Raw genomic sequence first — 20,262 nt, 5'->3', positions numbered from 1 at the left:
AGAAGGCGCTGGTGGGCCACCCTCTCTGCCTCAGGTGCTGAAGCACTCTGGCCTGGCTCTCCCCGTCCAGGCGACCGGGGGGGGGGGTCCAGAGGCCAAGTGGAGCCTTTTACGAACGATTCGGTTTTGCCACGTATCCTCCAGAAACCTATAAACAGGGTTGGGTTGTTTTTTTGGGGGGGGGGGAAGAGACGAAATTAAAGGGTGGAAAAAGCAAAACGCGGCGGCGCTTTGCAGACTTAACGTATTTACTTCAGTGAGAGCTTTTTGCAGCCGTGTTGTTCAAAACGAAAGGTTACGCGCCCTCTTCTCTCCCGCCCCCACCCCCATTCGCCGGGCACCGGATCAAACCAGAGAGTGTTGGGCGACGCCCGTTATTTCTCTTGAAACAGACCCCCCCCCAAGATCCCCTCAGCCGGCTCCTCCTCATCCTGATCAACACATAACGGACCGTAACCTGCCTTCTCCGAGCTCAGTCCGCCGGGCCCCTCAGCCCCAGCCCTAAGACCCGCCGGCCCGCCCGCCCCTCCGGCTCCAACGGCCTCCCTCCAGCCCCCGCATCCTTAAAACAACTCCCGCGCACGGCCTTCCCTCCCTCCCGCCCGCTGCTACTTTCCGCTCCTTAGCAACCGCGCCTCGAACACGAGGGAGTTCGAGCCCTCCTCCTGCTTTACGGCATATCGTAAACCCCGGTCTCCCAGCCCGCGTCTCCCACTTGCCTACAGACGGTCGTGCAACTGAGAGACGGGGCGGGAGGGGAGAGACGTAAAGTGGAGGCAGCCTCCCCGCCTGGGAACCGGCGGCGGCTCTGTTGAAGGGCGCCGCTCCCAAGGAGGGGGGGGGGGTCAGAGCGGCCGCCCCGCCCCCTAGCGGAGGGACAGGGAGAGGCTTGCTTTGGTCCTCCATTGACATTTTGGAGGGGGTGCCCTATATTGCTTTCATATTCTTTTGTGTGTGGGGAGGGAGCTTATGGGGCATCTACCCACTTTCTTCCCCCCGTCCCGGGCTATTCTATCTCTCTTTGTTCGCCGCCTCAGCGCCGTCCCTCCGGAGCCGCGGGTCCCCTCCCCGGCGCCGCCCCGGTGGGGTGGCCCCTTTGTGCGAGGGTGAGTGGCGTGCCGCTCCCCCTCCTCGCTCGCTCGCTCTCCCCGCACGTGTCTAAGGAGGGGGGGGGAGGAAAGAGTTGCGCCAGGAGGAGGAAGACTGGGGGGGGGGGAGGCGCGCGCCCATCGCTCCCCGTGCCTGCCGAGCCCGCCCCGTCGCAGGTGCGCGCCCATCGTCCCTCGGATCCCCTTCTTTCCCCGGCTGGCACGGAGCGCGATGGCCCAAGTGGGGCACCGGGTGGATTACCTGGCGGGCTTCTGCTGCCCCGTGGGGGGGCTGGCCGCCGGGAAGCCGCGGGTGCTGTGCCACGGGAACCAGATCTACCTCTCCAATGGCACCGAGTACGTTTACGTCTACGACCAAGAAGGGCGGCTGATGAAGGTAAGGGCAGGGGCAGGGGCGTGGGGGGGGGAAGGTCGGGGAGGGGGATGCCCCCCCTAGAAAGAGTTGAGGTGCTGTGAGCCATTTCTGGGGGAGAAACGTAGCCAGGGAGGGAAGGAACGAGACAGTCTTTGGAGACAACCCCCCCCCCCGCCGACACACACACACACACACACACACACACAAAAGCTGTATGAAGCAGATTCTTGTAACTCTCTTAACAGCAGGGACACACAAAAGATCAAACGCATGGATGCTGTGCTGCTGATCCATCTGCAGTTACTTTTGCTCCCTCTTCTGACATACGTAATTGCTCACTTGGTTGAAAAATCACCCATCAATGTACAGAACAGTCTGTCTTTGCAGGCACCCAAATTCTGACACAACAGTACAAGGCTTCGGAAGTATTAGGTTATGAGAGCGATCATCTGGATGTGCAAAAACTGGTCTTGAGGATGATGCACTCGTCCTTTTTTTTTGTCCTGCAGTTTCCTTCTTGTCTCTGGATGTTGTAGGTTTTCTTTCTCCCCAGTGTGAAAATGGGAACAGCTGCTCAAAGCTTTTACACATGAGCAGGGAATCAAGTTGCATTTGTCTATTTATGTGTTTATTCCACAAAGTGTCTTTTAAGTTATATAAATGAGAAGCAATTTGTGTTTCCAGAGGAATCTGTTTTAAATAGAACTTTAATATGTTCTCCCAGATATATTCAGTTGATGACAAGAGATAGGATGCCTTTGCAATAAATAGGGATTCAATTTTTAGGGGAACTGGCAAAGCAAAGGGCTGAGAGCCAAACTTGTAGGGGCTACTGTATTAAAGGAAATTATGCAAGGTGACCTTCTGCTCATAGAAGACAGGAACCAGCTCTCTACAAGTAGAGGTGTACAGTTCTGTATACCTTTCTAGACTCCTGACTGTGACCATCTTTGCGTGGGCCAATTCTATGTTTCATTTGTGAGCTTTTAAACCACGTAGAGGTCCTGCATCAGGTTAGTCATCCCCATTTGCTTGGTCACCAGGGGCAACCAGACATTCCCCAGGGGCAGATGTATAGGGAAATTTTCCCAAGCAAATAAGCAGGATGGTGAAGGAAGGACACAGCAATCAATAAGTATGGGGTTGGTTTTGCATAGAAGCTGGCTGAAACCTTGGCTTAAGATTAGAAACCTTTTTGGATGTTTGTCTTCTGTGAAATTGACAGGGAAGGTCTGCTTCATGTGGAGACCTGGTGTTAGCAATTTAAATCTTTAATTAGGTGTGTCGCTGACTTTTTCTTTAATTCTCTCACTATAACAGTCTCCTGCAGCTGGGCGGTTTCTCGCTCCATAACCAACCAATGTGTAGCATTAATGTATTGTTCTTGACACCTCTTTGTGGTGATTTGGGGGTTTATTTTAATTATTATCTGTCAGTTATAAAACTACCTCTGCATTCTAGAATTGTCCTTGGAACTGGAAAAGAATGGACATTTTAATTTATTCTTTGTTGAGTAATTCAGAGTGCTTTTCATATATATTCCTGATGATTTTCATGACACATGTTAGTACTATGTTAAACATATCCCTTTAAATTATTCTCTTGATTGTTTCTAAGGAACCCATTATGGTAATATCTGGCTCAGCCTCCTACACTTTGTTCTCAAGCAGAGAAGTAGGTCACAAATGGGTGAACACTTCTTTAAAAATATATATATATTACTGGTCTCCCAGATCACATGTGATGCTAAAAATTTAAGCTTTGCTGGCTCTCTCACGCTGAGAGGTTGCTCAGTTCTCTGTTCTCTGAATTGCTGCTGCAGCTTTTGCTGCAGACAGACATATGGGCTACTGCCTGTTCTGAAATGAAACCCCATCTTGGATAAAAGATGTCACTTGTTCAACAGCATAGTGGAGCAAGAATAGCAATTGCCAGGGATTTAAAATGAAGAATTACACATAAATGATTAGATAACATAAGCCCTGTTGATGGTAATGTGTGCTTTTCAGAGAGAAGAGCAGAAGTTGTACATCCCCAGCTAGAGAGAGGACAAATAAGAGCCAGTTGATTTATGAGACTGAAGCTTGCTTTAAATCAAAGTGTGTACAGATATAATGGCTTCTGACTGCATGCCACTGGGCGTATGAAATGAGACCCAGAGGAGGCTGTGTCTGGCCAAGATGCAAGATGGGCAGGAGGTAACAAATGCTTATTTGGAACATGCTTCTTTCCCCACAGCTGTGGCTGCAGCGTTTCATTGAGAGAAACTCCCAGGATATTCCTTCCGCCTTAATTCCCTGCTCCTCACATTGAGTTACATGACATCTGTATAAGTTTTTTTTTTAAAAAAAAAAACTGGCTTTGCACTATGCCTCTGACAGCTGAGTAACATGAAGAAATTAAAGTAAAGCATTTCCCATTTTGTTTGCGTGCCAGGAAAAGATTCTCTTGGTACCTTTCCTTCTGCCCAATTGCTGTTGATATCACAAGAACAAGGCCAGTAAAAATGGAGAAATGATCCCATACAGTATTGTGAAGAAGTAGGGGCAGCAGGGGAGCATTCCAGATGAACTCCCTTTTGTGGAAGGGGTCTGTCTATATTCAGAGATATTCATCTTTGTTCATTGCAAAACATTGATGAACACGTCTAGTGGTGTGTAGATCTGTCCTTCCTACATGGCGTGGCATTTGGCTATTTAAACAAGGGGATAAGATGTAAAGATATCTCCAAATGCCTTTCTTCCCACGTGATGCCCAAGTAAAAGACCTTCCAAGATGTCCTCCTTGCTGTTGCCTCTTTCCTTCCTAGGCTGTCTACAGATTTCCTGACCAAGTATGGCACGTGGAGCTCCTCCCCCTTCAACAACAGCTGTATATCCTGTGTGCTGGAGTTGGCATTTACTGTATTTCTTTGGACTACCAAAGCAGGTGAGAGAGAGGACATTATTGCCTTTTAGGTACTTCAGGTCCTGGTTCTGCTCTGAACCTGGGTGAGTAATTTGTCCGGAAGGCCAGGTCAGGCCTTTGTTTTGTCTGCCTCAGTATTATCCATTTCACTACCAGGCAGCAGTAATTCAGGTTTTCAGGCAGGTGTCTTTGCTAACTTGACCTGGAGCGGAACCTAGAACTTTTACACACACAAAGCAGGTGCTCTAACACTTTGTTTGTATGCAGCGAATTCTTAATACAGTGGTGCCTCGCTTTACGATTGCCCCGCATTATGACGAATCTGCTTTATGACGATCTTTACCGACGGTCTAAATGGGGGAATTTTGCTTTGCGATGATCGGTTCCCTGCTTCAGGAACCGATTCTTCGCAAAACGATGATTTTTCAACAGCTGATCGGCGGTTTCAAAATGGCCACCGGGTAAATAAAATGGCTCCCCGCTGGGTTTAGGGACGGATTCCTCGCTATACAGGCAGCGAAAACGGCTGCCGTATGGAGGATCTTCACTGGACGGTGAGTTTTAAGCCCATTGGAACGCATTAAAAGGTTTTCAGTGCGTTTCAATTGGCTTTTTATTTTCGCTTTACAATGTTTTCGCTTAACGGTGATTTTCCTGGAACAGATTGTCGCCGTTAAGCGAGGCACCACTGTATAGGTATTTGTGGGCAAGTGGTCTACAAATGTGAGGAAGCAAGAACAGGCAAATGGCTTAGTTTTTGTTCGTCTTTACATGATGTGATTCATTGCAGTTTTCACTTTTCAGAGTACTGTACAAAAGAAGTGGCCCCTGCCCTAAGTCTAAATGTTGACACAGGGAGAAACAATGGAGGAAGGAAGGAAAGGTCATGGATTTGGAGTCAGGAGTGGGTAGTGAGGAACCCTTCTGTGTAACTGGGCTTAATAGAAGTGAACAAGTGTGCATGTTTCAGAGGCAGAATGTGTGGCATGGACACTTCCTTTTCCTGAAATATCCTAGCAATTATTTTTCCTCATCAAGAATTACACAATACAAATTAGAACTTTTCTTTTAAAAATATTAATAATAGCAGGACAGAGAGGTGAATCAGATCAGGTTTGCTTCAGTGAGGGAATCAGTTATACTTCCTCCTCTCGTAGTTCAGATTCCTATCCACACATAGCAAAACACCTTGACCCACAGTGGAAACAGCACCTTCATGTGTGGAGTATTTTGAGGGGGGGGGGGTTGTTGTTTTTTTTCCTGGGAAAATGGCCCAGAGCTGGGTCAACTGTTAGAGCAGTCCCAGTTGGAATCCCTTCTCTGTTTTGTGTGGCTATTCATGGGGTTCCCCCATGTCATTGTCAACAATAGTCGTCAACAACCTTCTCTATTTTTCTTCTAGCGCTGGGCTGGGGTCCCGACCCTGCATGCACAGGGTTTTGGCTTTGACCAGAACTAAATAGGTGTCAACACTGGCTACGGATGCTCAGCACCAACACAGCACTGTGTGGCTGTGCACCCACGCAGCTTAGAGGGAACACTGGTCCTCAGCTACTCTTGTTTCTCTTCTGTTGCGCTCCAGTGCTCAAGCTTTCTTTGAAAGAAGGTTTAGAGTCTTCAGGACAGCAAAAGGGTTAAATTGTTAGACCCTCTCTCTAGAGCAGGGGTCTCCAAACTTTTCAGCCGGAGGGCCACATCATATTTTCCAGGGCCAAAGGAAGATGTGCACATATGCATGAGTGTACACCCGCACGCCCTCCTGCATGCATGCACTCCCACCCACTCATTCGACTGCCCATTGGGCCAGATAAAAAAGAACACCAGGCCAGATGTGGCCCGCGGGCCATAGTTTGGAGACCCTGCTCTAGAGCAATAGCTTTCTTCTGCTATCCAGCTGGCTGAACCCAAATTCAAGTTTGTGAAGCAGATCCTAAACATTCTGATTTATTTTACTTAATTTCTGAGTGTTATCCTTTGGCGACATTGAGACTTTTCCTTGTTTGCTTTGAAGGTTAGCAAAGCAGACAGATGGTGAGGAAAACGACTGCTTCTCCAGGGTCCTCCCCATGGGCTCTGAAGCTTGCACCTTCCCTGATGCCACCCTTTGCACCTTCACTCTGCTCAATGATGTCCTGGTCACCCTTTCCCAAGTCCAGGGGAAGTGGTGCATGAACCTCCACCAACTCCCAGGCCCTGAGGACCAGGAGAACTTGCCACGACAGCCAATCAGTCATGTGGATATCACCACCAGCACCGATGGGGACATGGCCCTTGCCCACTTCCTTCCTGTCCTGTGTTGTGCATCTTCTCCCAGAGCTACCAGTCAGAAGGAAGGCCTTCGCCATTCTGGCGGCTTCATGCTTGAGGAGCCCCTCTTTAGCCTCCTCTTTGGCATTGATGCGGCCATGCTGGATTCTCCCATGATCCTCTGTGGCTTCCCTGATGGCCAGCTGTGTTCTGTTCCCTTGAAAGCCCTGAGTTCTCCTGACGACCACAGTCATGAGGACTCGCCTGTCAAGATCCTTCATCATTTGGAAGAGCCAGTGGTCTTCATCGGGGCCTTGAGGACAGAGCGGAAGTCTCTGGATGGGGAGGAGCTGCCTGCCTATGGAGACTTGGGCTGTGACTGTGTGGTAGCTTTGGGTCACTATGGCAAAATGGTGGCCATCAAGGCGGCTCCAGGGGAAGATGCCAAGGTCCCAGAGCTCCGAGAGTATTACCTGCAGGGGCCTGTTCTGTGTGCAGCGTGCAGTGGAGGGAGTTGCATGTACTACAGCACCCATTCAGACATCTATGCTGTTGACTTGGACAGCAACAATCCGGAGGCTGAAAAAGTGGAGGACTCTTCAGGGACTCTTCCGTCAGCTCTGTCTCCTGCTAGCTTGAGTATCTGCAGCGTGGTGGCACTTTCTTTATCTTCTCGGGAGTCAGAAGGTATGGGAATGTATCTGAAGATTACTTTGGAGGCCGAAATCAGAGAGAGAGCCAAGTTTGACTTAGGGGGTATTGCATGTATATGTGATGATTGCAGTCCTCGAAAATACCACTTGCCAAAAAGTGAGGTGAGGGAAAACCTGATGAGCTGTGTGGGAGACTTGCTGCCATAGAGATGCGCCTTAATAGCACTCATCAATTCTACTGCTAGTCTCTCCCAGACTAGGCTTTTGGCCCCAGGGAAGACTTTCACATCCACACAATTTTTTTACCTGTCAGTGCAGGAGTAGCACAAGAGAAGTAGTGTATGTGCACATTTGTTTGTTTGTTTATTAGTATTCCTATACTGCTTCTCAGTGTGTCGTTGTCAAGCCAAAACTCACAGCCTACAGTATAGACAATGGATGCCTTCCCTGAAGATTGAAGTGGCAGGGGAATGCAAATATTATGGGGTAGGAGGGGTCAGTTCCCCACCACACAAACCCCTGTGGAGGGGATGATGTCAGGGCCATAGCCATGCCCTCCTGATAGTAAGAGAGTGAGAGGTCTCAGTTGAAGATCTGGCTTGAGCTTCTCCACCTAGCGCCGTGGCTATGGAACTGGCTTTGCTTATTCCCAGTCTGGATCAGGATGGAGAGCCAGGCGGCACCCCCTCCTCCCCCATGGGCCAGGCTAACAAGGACTGTGGCTCACAGCCCTGGCTCAGAATGCCTAGCTTTGCTGCCTTTTGGTTTCCTGGGTCAGGAAAAGCAAGACCGGGCAAAGTTCTCTTGATTGGGCTTGCAAGAACCACGATACAATCATGGTGCTTGTAAACTCCAGCAGGGAGCATTTTCTTTTCCCACCTAGCTTGACACCCCAGTGGACAAGATGAACAACAAGCAGCTGGCAGAAATGTGGAGGTAGTGAGGCTTGAGGGAGGAGCATCACCTGCATGGGCACCCTTGGTGGGCTGGATTAGGCTCCTTGGTCAAAGGTGGTGTCTTTTTTCCCCTCCTGGGGAAGATATTGGGCCGGGGGGGGGGAGATTGGAGTCTTGGAAACATTAGTGCCAGTTCAAGCTATCGCTTCTGCTCCCCCACCTCCCCATTTTAGCAGCATTGGCTGTACTTGGTCCCATGTGTCCTCGCATTGAGGAGTTGAGATCTAGTTGCTATGGTGTCATGGAAACCCAAGGCTGCTTATTGAGGCCAGGAGAGAGATCAGAGCAGATGTGAGTGACCTGTGGCACTTGTTAGTGAACTGCAGGCAGGATTGGCAGGATTTGGTGAAAGGTTCCTCCTCCTTACCATTTTCTCTTTCTTAGACTAAGGGCCCCTGTTTGTGTTTTCTATAGTCAACTGTGAATTGTTGGTGTCAGACCCACCCACCCACCCCAAAGGAGGGAGTGTATGATGGGTTGGAGACAAGGGAAAGAGCATCATGCGGCACTTGGCTGACTCCACGCATATGTGTGACCCCCCCCCAGCCCAGGATTTGTTAGGGGGGTGGCCTGCAAGCCCCACTTTCCCAGCCTTGCCCTCGGTTCCCCAGAGGCCTTTCCTTCTTCTCTATGGAGAGGTGACTATTTCGGGCAGGAGCTGTACCCCTTGGAAGCTGGCTCGGGTGCCAGGACTCTCTGTTGGTTCAGAATCCTGCATCACAGGATTTGTGGGGCTAACTCAGAGGAAGCCCAGGCACTGGCAAAAGGAGAGAACTGAATAGCTGCTGAAGAATACTGCTTCTTTTCTAACAAAATGGCTCTGTGGTGCTGAATTCTGTGTAGGATGGAGCCATTCTAATGCTAGTGTTTTCTTATGCAGAACAGCTGCATTGTGCTGGCTTACCAGGCGAGAGGCATTGATATCCTGGGTGCAGGAAACAGCCTTCCTCTTCAGCAGTGCCAGGAAGGCAGTGCAGGCCCAGGGACACCCATTTGTCTCTGCCTGTAGAGCAATGAAAGGGTGGGCAGGGAGGAATAGGAAATCACAGGATTTTTTCCATTCACCTCCCCTTGAGAAGGCAAGTGTCCTCTCTCACTCCAGCCATGATGTGGTAGGAAGTGATCTTGAGTTCGTCTTTCTTGGTTCCAAATGAACCTCAGAATGATGGCTTATTTTCACTTCAGTGTCTGAGTTTCTGCCCAGTGGACCGTGTCATAGCACTGGCTCATGGAAAGCATGTGTGCGTTTGTGTTTGGATGTGGAAAGTGAACAGTAGGAATCATGGGGCTGGGATATGTAGGAATGAGAAAGAGACTCAGAACAATTGCTCCCACTGCCTTTGAGCCTGTACTAAAATACTTCCCTTTCCTTCCAGACCTCTGCATATTCATGGGAACTAGCAATGCACCCTTTTAAAAACAGAATCCTAGAAGTCCCAGAAAGCCAAACATTTCCTATTCCTAGCCTTAGATTGTGCCTCTGTGTGCCATTCTGTTTCCCATGGGCTACTTCTCCAGCTTCTGGAGGGCAAATGCTTGGAGACCAAGAGGGAATTCATCTCTTTGGGGAAAGGCAGCGGGAATGCAATAAGGGGCCAAGGGTGCTGCTTCCGGGTTAATAGGAAACCAGCCTGTAGAAGGGCTCGGCTAAGTGCTCTGCTGGTGTGCCTTCTGACCACTCCTTCATTTGGGCATCCCTCCCAACTTGCCCTCTTATTTGGGGGAAGAAGCAATGGGAGGGCAATTGTCTTGCCATGCTCTGCTGGGAGTCTGCTTTGTAGTGAGAGTGGCAAATGCAGCCACAGGGAGCTACCTCTTCTCTGCTTCCTTTTCTCTGTGTGGTGCCCCGGATTGACTGCTGAGCCTCTTTACTACTCCTTGTGCACGCCACCTCCTGGTGTCATTGATTTTATATGTGTGATGCACCCCAGTGTGATCTGCCATCTTGCTCATAAGGTCACAGTAAGGGAGTGTCAGCTTTTGAAGTTGCTGTCTTCAGGTGAAAAGAGCCACATAAATGCATCCGTGGTGGCTCCTAAATCTCCAACACAGGCTAATCGCTGTGGCCCTTCCGTGGCTATTTGTACTTGTAGATAACAGACTGGTGGGAGATAAAATGTTTCTGAAGCTGCCCATCTTTTTCTGGGAGTTTTTCTTATGAACCTCTGCTGTATGATTTTACAAGGATTCTTTTATAGCCAACATCCTTCCAAGGAAGGATAGAGAAAGGACCAGGGGTATGTTTTTGAACTATGGCTCCCAGAATCCCCCAGATAGCATAGCTGGGATCTGTAGTCTAGAAACACAAATCTGCACACCTCTAGAAAGTACAGCCTTCCAGATGTTGTGGGGCTGCTCCTCCCTTCCTCCCTGATCACTGGCCCAACTGGCTAGGCCATTGAGGAAATGCAATCTGACAGCATGTGGAGAACCACAACTGACCTGCTCCACCTGAAAATCCCACAGGAATTCTAAGGGGTACCCGTGAAATCCATCTAGTCTCCTGCTCTGCAGAGAATCTGAATCGTCAGTAATTCCCAGTGGTTCAATGCTGACATCCAGGTTATAATTTGCTGCAGAAGCACAGCATGGGAGCCAACGTGGAGGCATTCTGTCTGAGGAAACATACAGATACTCTCCAATTCAGGAATGCGTGCAAGTGAAAGCCAGGGTGGAAACCTCTTAGGGTTGCTTCCCAGCCCAACTGAGAGAAAGGAAATTCTACAAGCTTTTGTAGGTCTCCCACCCTGAGTGAGAAAATTAATATTGGCCTGTCAGCTGGACCTTACCAGGATGATGTTTCCTGAGCTACTTAGGTATTTGCCTGATAGCTCATCCTTAGTTATCGACTCTCTCTAGTTTACACGTATCATTCAGGTGAGTAAATCCTTATTGTTGATGATGATGATGTTATGTGCTGTCAAGCTGCCTCTGAATTATAGGGTTTTCATATTGTGTGAGATATTTAAGGAGTCATTTCATCAGTGTCACCCCATCCTGTGAGTTTTTATGCCTGAGTGGGGATTTGAACCCAGTTTTTCTGAGTCATAATCCATCACTCCATCCACCACAACACCCTGGCTGTCAGGTTGATTCTTACTGCCTTCCAGAGCTTCCTGGTGTGGGAATGTAGTGTGTGTGAAATACTGCACGTAGAAAAGGCTTATGTTTGAATAACCCATGCAGAGGCCCCCTGCCCTGTTGGTATGAGGATTTTGTACTGGAGTTCCTATCCTTCAATAGCCCCTTTCTAGCCCTTTTCTCTTACTCAATCATGTATATTGGTCTCCTCAGGTGAGTCTGAGCTTCTGGCTTTATCTGCTAAAGGCCGCCTCATGACGTGTGGCTTGTGCAGTCCAGATGATACACAGCCTGTCAAGATGAACCCTGACAAAGCTGGGCAGAGAATCAAAGAATTGCTTTCTGGGATTGGCCATGTCTCAGAAAGGTAAGACCTGCCGTCCCTTTGCTGTCGATGCACACACACATGCTGTGACTGTGGCTACAGGTGTACGGATGCAGGTTTCCTCTACTTTTGCATATTGTATGACGTTCTGTTTTCCTTAAAGTTGCTTAGATTATTCTGTGTGTACAACTGGCCTGAGAAGCCTTGGGAATTTGACATCAGTACAGTGGTGCCCCGAATAGCGAGGTTAATCCGTTCCGGATTAACCCTCGCTATGCGAAATCGTCGCTAAACGGGTAGGGAAAATGTATTGAAACGCATTAAACTTAGTTTAATGCATTCCAATACCTTTCTTACTTACCCGTTCAGCGAGGATTCCAATTGCCGGCAGCCATTTTCGCGCCTTCGCTAAGCGAGGGCACGGCGTGAAAACGGCTGCCGGCAGCCATTTCTGGGCTTCCGGCGGCCATTTTGGAGCCGCCGAACAGCTGTTCGGCGGCTCCAAAATGGCCGCCGCAATACCCGATCTTCACAATGCGGGTTTTCCCCATTGCGACGATCGGGTATGTTTCCGTATAGCGATCCCGAAAAAGGGATCGCTATACGGTGCACTCGTTAAGCGAGGCACCACTGTATTTGATGCTAAAAATCCACTTGTCAGTATTTTAGATCTGTCAGCAATTATGCAAAACCTGAGGGTGTAGCCACAGTGTGTTAGCCTGTGCAGGTATGCCACATCATCATCATCATCATCATCATCATCATCTTCATCATCATCATCATCATCATCATCATCATCATCATCATTATTATTATTATTATTATTATTATTATTATTATTATTATTATTATTATTATTATTATTATTATTATTATTATTATTATTATTTTGTCCTACATCAGGAATTACCAACTACAACAACTATTTCAGAGCTACATTTGAGGAAATATGTGATTTGTCACTGGCTTGATTAGGAGTTATTGACTTGAATGGATTAGCTAGGACACTCTGGCAAAGCACAGAGTTAAGCGGTACAGAATGTGAGCAGCAGTATTTCTCGATGTCTGTGTTCACGTATAGCTAGAGGAAGGGTATGGGGAAATGTGTGTGGCCTGTCCAGGATTCTGACAGAGGAATTCCCATGCCTGATGGATTAAAATCCTTAGGCTTATGTGTTCAAGCCAGCTTTGGGCATTTGAGCTGTGATGAATTAGGATCCTCATGATCTAATGCCCCCCCCCTTGGTTGTTTTCTTTGCTGGTCCCTGCAGAGTGTCCTGCCTGAAAAAGGCTGTGGACCAGAAGAACCAAGCTTTGACATGCCTCAACCAGGTGATGAATGTGAGCGCCGCTTTGCTGTCGAGCCAGAATGGCCAGAAGCCCATCGCTTGCACCATTACCGCCCACTGGAGCCACATCCTTGTTCGGGACACCTTGAACGTCTCCTGTGTCCTGGAGAACTCGAGCGAGTGCAGCCTGGAGCCAGGTTGGACCTTCTGCGTCCAGCTGTTTGCCAGCTCCTATGACTTCAGTGAGGGGTCCTCAGATTTTGCCACAACTTACACCTTCCCAATCGACCAGCTCCTTCCTGGGAACAAGACGGAAGTGACCCTCCCGCTGGGCCCTGCTGAAGGCACCAAGCTAGAGCTGCCTTTCACCGTCTCCTGCTCCCTCTACTACAGCCTGCGGGAGATCCTGGGCACCATTTCAGAGTCCACCGAACTCCTAGATGACCTGTTTTCCGACGATTCCCCAGGCCTTTGCCCCGACAGAGAAGGCATCTGCTTGCCCTTGAAGGAGGTCACGATCGACCTCCTACAGTGCCTTCGTTTGGATCGTGGCCATGGCAGTGGAACCCCTGAAGTCAGCCCCCCTGCGGCTGCCCTGTCCCTCTCGGGGGATCCCCTCGAGACCTTCCTGAAATTGTCCCAGTTCCAGTCCGACCTCAACAGTATTGAAAGGAGTGATGAGCTGGTCCCAGGAGCACTGAGAGCTCTGGGAGAAGGTTACCTGATTCCTTCCGTCGCTTCAATCAAAGTGTCCTCTGACCTGATGAGAACCGCCCTGAAGGACTTGTGTGCAGGTATGTGATCCTGAGGAGTGGTGGTGGGCTCCATGTCTTCTCTCCTCCAGCCCCTCCGCCCTGTAAGAACCCAGTGTTTTGGAACCACAGTGGCATTTCCCGGGTGCTCTTTGCAGAGCCTGGGAAGTGGCAGCGTAGAAAAGTAATTTTTCCGAGCTCCTGGCTGTTTTGCATATGCTGGGCGAGACCAGTTTCTTTGCTTACAACCAAGGCTGTTGCAGGATGGCAGTGGGCAGTGGGTTCCTTCAGCCATCAGGCGAGTTGATCATGTTTCTGGGAAGCCTGGAGCCAAGCTGTTTGGCTTGCTGGCTTTTTACTCTGTTTAATCACATGTACAGCCTACTTTTCCTCCAGAGCACTCAGAGCAGCTTCCCTATGTTTCCCCCAGGATGTCCCCTGCTTTATTCAGGCAGCTTCTACCCAGCATCGTTCCGTTGTGAGTGCTGCCTGGTGTGCCTTCAGGCTTTTCCCTCTGCCAGCTCCTGTCAGCCGCTCTTGTCACAGACGGAAAGGCAAGCTGCCAGAGTCGCAGCTTTTTGGAGCAACTCTCATCCCTTGGTCACGTTCCGGGTTTAAGGGGCTAAAGGTGGTTTTAAGAAAATTTTAATAAAACCTCTCCCCTCCCATCTCCACCTCACCGCCGGGAGCCCTTCTTTGTGAAGTAAATTGGGTGGGCGGGTGTACACGCCTGCAGACAGACCCACAATCCCACGGATGCTGCTGCAGGACCCAGCTGGTTTTCTGGTTTATATCCTTATTTGGGACTGAATCCCAGGCGGCTGGTCGGTGACATGTGAGGATATGTTTGCCTTTGTGAGAATATTTTTCTGCTTTGAATTCCAGAGAAATCAGTGGCGTTTTGTAATGAAATGCCTTTGTTTTTAATGTTGTTGACAGCATTGGTTGAGAGCCTTTTCACAGATCATTGTTTGTCAAACTAAAAGGCCCAGGGACCAGTATTGGCTTGCTGCTCGCCAGCAACCCTCAAGCCTGGGAAGGACTCCCCAGTTCTGTGGGCCAGATCAGGGCAACTCTGCAGCCAAACCAATGGCAGCACCTGGACATGCTCATGGTCAGCAGTGAAAAGAGAAGCACAAATAGCATATCTGCTCCTCAAGAAGAGGATGGGCTTCCTCCTAGGAAACGCTGATCTATCCGGAGAGTAAAAATTTCAGCCAAAGCCAGAATGAATTCTTTGCACACAAAAAAAGCCAAATTCTTCCCTAAGGAGTCTCAAATCTCATGTTTTCATTGGGCTGGGTATACATTTGAATAATTATTCTCATTGGGTTGGGGGTTTTGGGTAGACACAGGATTTTTTTTTTTTTGGGAGATTTTGGACTACAAATCCCATAATTCTCTATTTTGGGAGTTCTGCCAAGCAGACCCTACACTTCCAGGCACCTGAATATGACTCCCCTGGAGAAAAGGCCTAGTGGGGAAGCCCAGAAAGCCGAGCAGAGGCCTTAGTTCTTCCGCTCTGGCTTGCTCTGCAGATCAAAAGCTGCCCCTCTTGTGAGCTCGGAGTCCGTATCCGGGAGAGGAAAGGCCAGTCCAGCAGCACTAATCTGTCCCGTTGTGATCTTTGTCTTTCTGGGGCTGCCGCCGCTCAGAGGTGTCGCTCGGCTGTGCTGTGCTGCAGTGGCTGCTGGTGGAGAATGCTGAGGTGGAGGCCCTTTCGAGCCAGGAGGCAGCAGGCGTGCGGGGGCTGGCGCCAGACGGAGGCGAAGTGCAGCTGAACATCCGAGAGGCAAGGCATGAGTGGAAGACGGGGCCAGTGAAAAACAGGAAAGGGGGGGGAATCTTCCCGTGGGTGCAGCCCTTCCCAAGCGTTGTTGCCTTAGACTGGCCAAGCGGGGCTTTTCTTGGGCCTGGGCCCGAATTCCAGTTTGGGAAGGGTTTGGGAGAGCTACAGCAGATGTTGGGGCCAGGGGCTTGGGAGGAGCCCGTGGCCACGTAGGCCTGGCCAGGTGTAATTATTGCCAAGGTTGACATTTTCCCACCAAGTGTACAAAACCCAATTGTATGCTTGTTTACTCAGAGTTGTATTCTGGCACAATAGCTTTTACCCCTTCAAAGCCCAGCTCAGGCCTGTGCATGTCTGCTCCGAACAAAGTCCAGATGCAGCGGTTTCCCAGGTGCCAAAGCATGGCTCAGTTCAGTACAGCAGCTTCCTGGGCTGAGAAACAACAGTGTTCCGAGCAGTTTATATTCCAGGCTGCAAAGCAGAGCAATCTAAACCACCTTTCTGGGCTGCAAGCAGCCTGTTCTCTCCTATTTCTGATTTTTCCAGAGATAAGGAAATCTCTGATAGGAAATGGCAGCAAAAGAAGCTTGCTAGCTGATGGGGAAACTCTCCCTCCACCCCACGGCCGCCACCCTCTCATCCAGAGTGCAAGCAATGGTTCCCCACCCTGGTGTTAGTGGCAAGTGAGAACTTTGTAGCCAGGGTTGTACATTAAGAGCAGCCATGATACAAGGGCAGTGAGTCGGCCAAGAGCAAACTTTTTAGTTTCTGGCTCTAGACATTATTCTTCAGTGCACTTCCTCCCTTGGATGTTTTAATTGTAAAGAAAGGTCTGGTTGATTTATCTAAAGAGGACCCGATTACCTTAGAATCCAGTGTATCTGAAAGATCTGTGGCCTCTTCTCTGGGCACAAAGTGCTGCGAAACTGTGTTCGGCCTTCCCGCTGACCGATCCATTACTCCATCCTGGCACGAGCTGTGGTCAGTCAGCCCTGCCCAGGGTGATGGAGGTGAGCCCAGCGCTGCAGCCGCTGGGCTCCAGGAGCCGAGCTTGAAGTATCAGCTCGTTTGTTTCCTCTATCCATCAGCTTTGCTGCATTTCTGTTTGTTCTTCTGTGCAAGGGGGAAACTAGAGCGGTTCAGCCCTGGTTGCACCTCCACCCTCTAATCCTCTGGAAGCAGCACTTGGCTGATGTTAATTGCTTGCTGCTTCTCCTGCCGTGGCCGGTTAACCCTCCAGGGTGAAGCTTGGCTGAGCCCTGGCAGCCACTGGGTTCCTCTGGCTTTGCGCATGAGAGCGTTAATAATGCCAGTGTGATTATTGGTTGTGCTAATTCTGCTCCCGCTAAACCTCCTGGATTAAGGTCGCCCGGGGAGTTGTTCGGGGGAGGGAGGCGTATCTTACTGGGGCACAGAGGAGAAGCCATCTCACTTCAGCAGAGTACGGTGGCTGTTTCCCCGCTTTTTAGCTGACCACCTCTGGGGTACTAGTTCAGATCTTAAGCACAGTGGATTTGGCGGGCATAACCGTGGTAAATAAAGGAAAGGCAGAAGCAGCTTAGTTCTCTGAACATGTTAATGAAAGGATGCCCTTCTCCCGTCTCTTTGGGGTCTGAGAAATAGAAGTGGCAGTACCTGTGGGGGGGCGGGGGCGTCACGGACTGTTACGGTCACGGAAGAGACGTGGCTGAATAGTTCTGCTGTAGGTCCAGAAAGTGTGTCGCTGTTTGTTCAGGGTCTCCTGGGAAGGAGTTTTGCCATGATGTCTTCTAGAATGATGATGATTAAATGGCTTAAATGCCTTTTTTTAACATGTGAGGCATTTTACATACAAAAGTTCAAAAAGAGAAGGCAAAACTATATAAGAGCCGAAAGCCAAGGAGTTTGAAAAACGTGGGAGCAAATTAGTGGGCCTAATGCTGATATTTGATCATTGATCAATTGTATCACTAAGTCACTCAATTTACGGTATACAGATGTTCTGCTTTTCCTTATGCTTCCTGCCTCGACTCAGTCACTTCAGCTTTTCTGCATTCCAGCGCTTTCCCCAGAAATGTTCTAATAGCACCTAGAGATCAGGGTTAGGTGGAACAGCTGGGTAACGGCATTAATGGGATGGGATCTCTTTTGGTTGGTGCCGCCTGCTCTGCTCCCAGTTCTAAAGAAACAAAGATACAGAAGTCTCCCTGTCGCCCTGTGCCCAGCTGGAGCCTAGGGGTGTCTGTGCTGCCTTTTTCCAATGAATAACCCACCCTCCACGTTTTACCCCTACAAGAATCCCAGGTAGAAAGGCCTAGTATACTTGGGATTGATAGTCTGGAGCAGGGTATTGGGGTGGGAAGAAAGGCTGTTACCCATTTCTGCATGCATGCAATGTGTAATTTGGTCCTGTGCCCAAAGGAGTCATGTTTCTGTTCTTGTTGCCCTCCTAGGTGGCTGTCAGTGACCTGAGCCCGACTGGCCCCATCCAGGCTGTAGAGATCATCATCCAGAGCTCGTCACTGGCCAACATGTGCCAGATGCACCACGCTGTGGTCAGGCACATTCAGGTATATGGAATTCGAAAGAGGATGGTGTGGGGGTGGGTTAGAAGGCTGTGGGCTCCCAAAAGGTTAGAGGCGAGCAGCTTCTTCCTTCTCTTTCCCTTGCGGAACATATGGCTTGCGACAGGCTGGCTCTCACCTCCGCCAACTCTCAACCCTCTTCTGTGAAGGCAGAGGCCTCCTTTCTCCCTTCCTGCAGTCAAGGCATAGACCTTATTTTAGCTTTGTCACCTCCTGTTTCCCCTATTATTCAAGAAGGCCTCTTGAGAATGAGGAGGGGAGCAATTGTAGGAGAGACTAAATCAGAGACAATCTGCCCCATTTCAGAGAAAGTGTAGAGGTGGTGGTTTGAAGAGAAGGAGCTAGACATCTGATCACAAATCTTGTCCTAGATTTAATGAGCTCCTTTTCATTTTATTGTGTTGTTGAATGCAGGCACTGGTTTTGGACCAAGCCACCCAAGATTCCACTCCTTCTGATATCCGGATGCAATATCTTCACCAGATCCAAGCCAACCATGAGGCAAGTGGCATTCCTGCCCTGGAGGGATCTAGGGCTCCGTGGGCTGCAAGGACTGAGCCCTGCCCTGTGCTTGTTGCCTGGATTCTTTTCAGGCAGTGGGGGCAGGCAGGGAAGGGAAGAGTGCAAGAAAGGGGAACCTGTAACCCCATACCTGGGCTGAGCGTTGGAACGGCATCCACACAGAACACAGGCTTGTCCCTTTCCATCCTCCTTTGAGACTCGCAGCTTTATCAAGCCAGGCTGCGCCACCTTCCTACAAGAATCTGAGTTGACAGAGTAAATGACAGGGAATGGATTTATGGCTTGTTCTATAATTGCTGGGCTGAGACAGGCAGCTGGTCTGACCCAATCTGGCAGCCACTGTGTTCATACTATTTACGTTCTCCATAACTTGATTAGTAACCCCATTCTCTCCCCCCAACCACCACCACCACCATTTCCCTCCGCCTAGGGCTTAAAGCAGACATTCATATAATGCATTCCATATGATGGCAGGAGCTGGAAATGTAACCCTTTTCACCACCAAAACGGGCTGGGTTTTTGTTCCCATCCACCCCTCGTCAACACACCCTTGCAAGTTCTGCAGCAGCTAAGGTTACATTTCCAAGTAAAAATGTATGCAAATGATTCAGTGCATATGTAATTTGTAGCAGCAGAAGGGGAGTTTTGCAAGAGCAGAATTGTACGGAGTGGGACCCTGAATCCAACCGGGAGGCCCATCTAGAGGAAGCGGATTGGCTCACCACGCGGCCACTGATGCAGTGGGTTCCACATTTGGACTAGCAATTAAGATTTAGGCCATGGATGGCAACCTTGAGGTGGAGAACTGTTAACCCATGGGAGTGGGACAAAGACGGCCAGTGCTACTGGGAAGGGTAGCCCTTCCCCGATGAAGGCTGCCCTGCCGGGTCAAGTCACATCTCCTTGGCTGCCTGTAACCCAGCTGTTCCTTTCCTTTCCTTTCCTTCAGATGCTGCTGAAGGAGGCCCAGTCCCTGCGTGATCGCCTGTGTCTAGGCAACGATTCAGACGCGACAGTGGAGAAGCTCCTGCACGTTTATCAGCAGCTGCGCAACCCCAGCCTTGTAGTCCTGTGAATGCGGTTATCTATCTTTTCGGCAGGCCTTGGATGCCTCAGCCTCTATCTCTGCCCAGGGCCAGTCGGAGAAAGGGAGCAGCTGGCTGTACACCTTGGGGAACTGACTGAGGGCAGAAGCAGAGACGTGGCAGGAGAGGAGGAGAAAGGAGGCCGCAGGGGGTCACTGCTGGGCAAGCCCTGCATCTGTCCCACAGGCTGGCTCCAGGGCTTAGCCTTTTCATTCCATTCCTCCTTCCCCCCCCTCCCTTCCCTTTAATGTAACTGTTCCTTTTTCCTGGGGTTCTGGTTTCCTACAGTTCCTGGCAGATCTGGTTGGTGCAGTACGGTAGCCTCATGCCCAAGCAGAGTGTCCCGATGGATGGCCTCTGTGTCATGCATTTCTACGTGCGTGTGTGTTTTGTTTGGGTGGCCAACAAGGTGCTGTCGTGGACGTGGGTGGCATGTTGTGGGTCACACTCTGTGTTGCTAGTGACGGCTTCTTTTGCTTTCAGTGTCAGTGGCTTTGCCGTGGTGAGAGGCAGGAATCTGGTGAGTTGTAGGGGGGGGGGAAGGGGGGGTCAGGTTTTGCCGGCTATTTAACCTGTTTTTCAGACAGCAGCAAAAAAAGGGCTATGCCTTCAGCTGTGTCATATTTTT

The 20,262-nt window shown here is 49.9% G+C and overlaps 1 protein-coding gene across 2 annotated transcripts; it reads left to right on the top strand.

Annotated features, from left to right (window-relative positions):
• The first annotated feature begins 1,145 nt into the window (after window positions 1–1,145).
• FAAP100 (FA core complex associated protein 100) lies at window positions 1,146–19,900 on the top strand. Of its 2 annotated transcripts, none has more exons than XM_072990747.2 (9): window positions 1,146–1,485; window positions 4,274–4,392; window positions 6,383–7,305; window positions 11,522–11,675; window positions 12,905–13,716; window positions 15,330–15,466; window positions 17,896–18,012; window positions 18,442–18,528; window positions 19,499–19,900. In XM_072990747.2, exons 1-9 carry the CDS (start codon window positions 1,321–1,323, stop codon window positions 19,622–19,624), a joined length of 2,640 nt encoding a protein of 879 aa, XP_072846848.2. In that variant the 5' UTR covers window positions 1,146–1,320; the 3' UTR covers window positions 19,625–19,900. The 2 variants fall into 2 exon arrangements, with proteins under 2 accessions (XP_072846848.2, XP_078240434.1); XM_078384308.1 differs by lacking the exon at window positions 1,146–1,485 and adding an exon at window positions 3,548–3,662.
• The last annotated feature ends 362 nt before the right edge of the window (window positions 19,901–20,262 follow it).

Source organism: Pogona vitticeps, chromosome 2 (genome assembly GCF_051106095.1).
Source record: "Pogona vitticeps strain Pit_001003342236 chromosome 2, PviZW2.1, whole genome shotgun sequence".
Lineage (NCBI taxonomy): Eukaryota > Metazoa > Chordata > Lepidosauria > Squamata > Agamidae > Pogona > Pogona vitticeps.
The sequence above is the reverse complement of the archived record's forward strand: the minus strand, read 5'-3'. Positions and strand labels throughout refer to the sequence as shown.

Excerpts from the sequence above, each read along its gene's own strand:
- FAAP100 (XM_072990747.2), top strand. The coding sequence starts at position 1,321 with ATGGCCCAAGTGGGGCACCGGGTGGATTACCTGGCGGGCTTCTGCTGC. Across the intron at positions 11,676-12,904 it reads ATTGGCCATGTCTCAGAAAG|AGTGTCCTGCCTGAAAAAGG; the intron begins GTAAGACCTGCC and ends TGGTCCCTGCAG. Across the intron at positions 13,717-15,329 it reads CCTGAAGGACTTGTGTGCAG|AGGTGTCGCTCGGCTGTGCT; the intron begins GTATGTGATCCT and ends GCCGCCGCTCAG.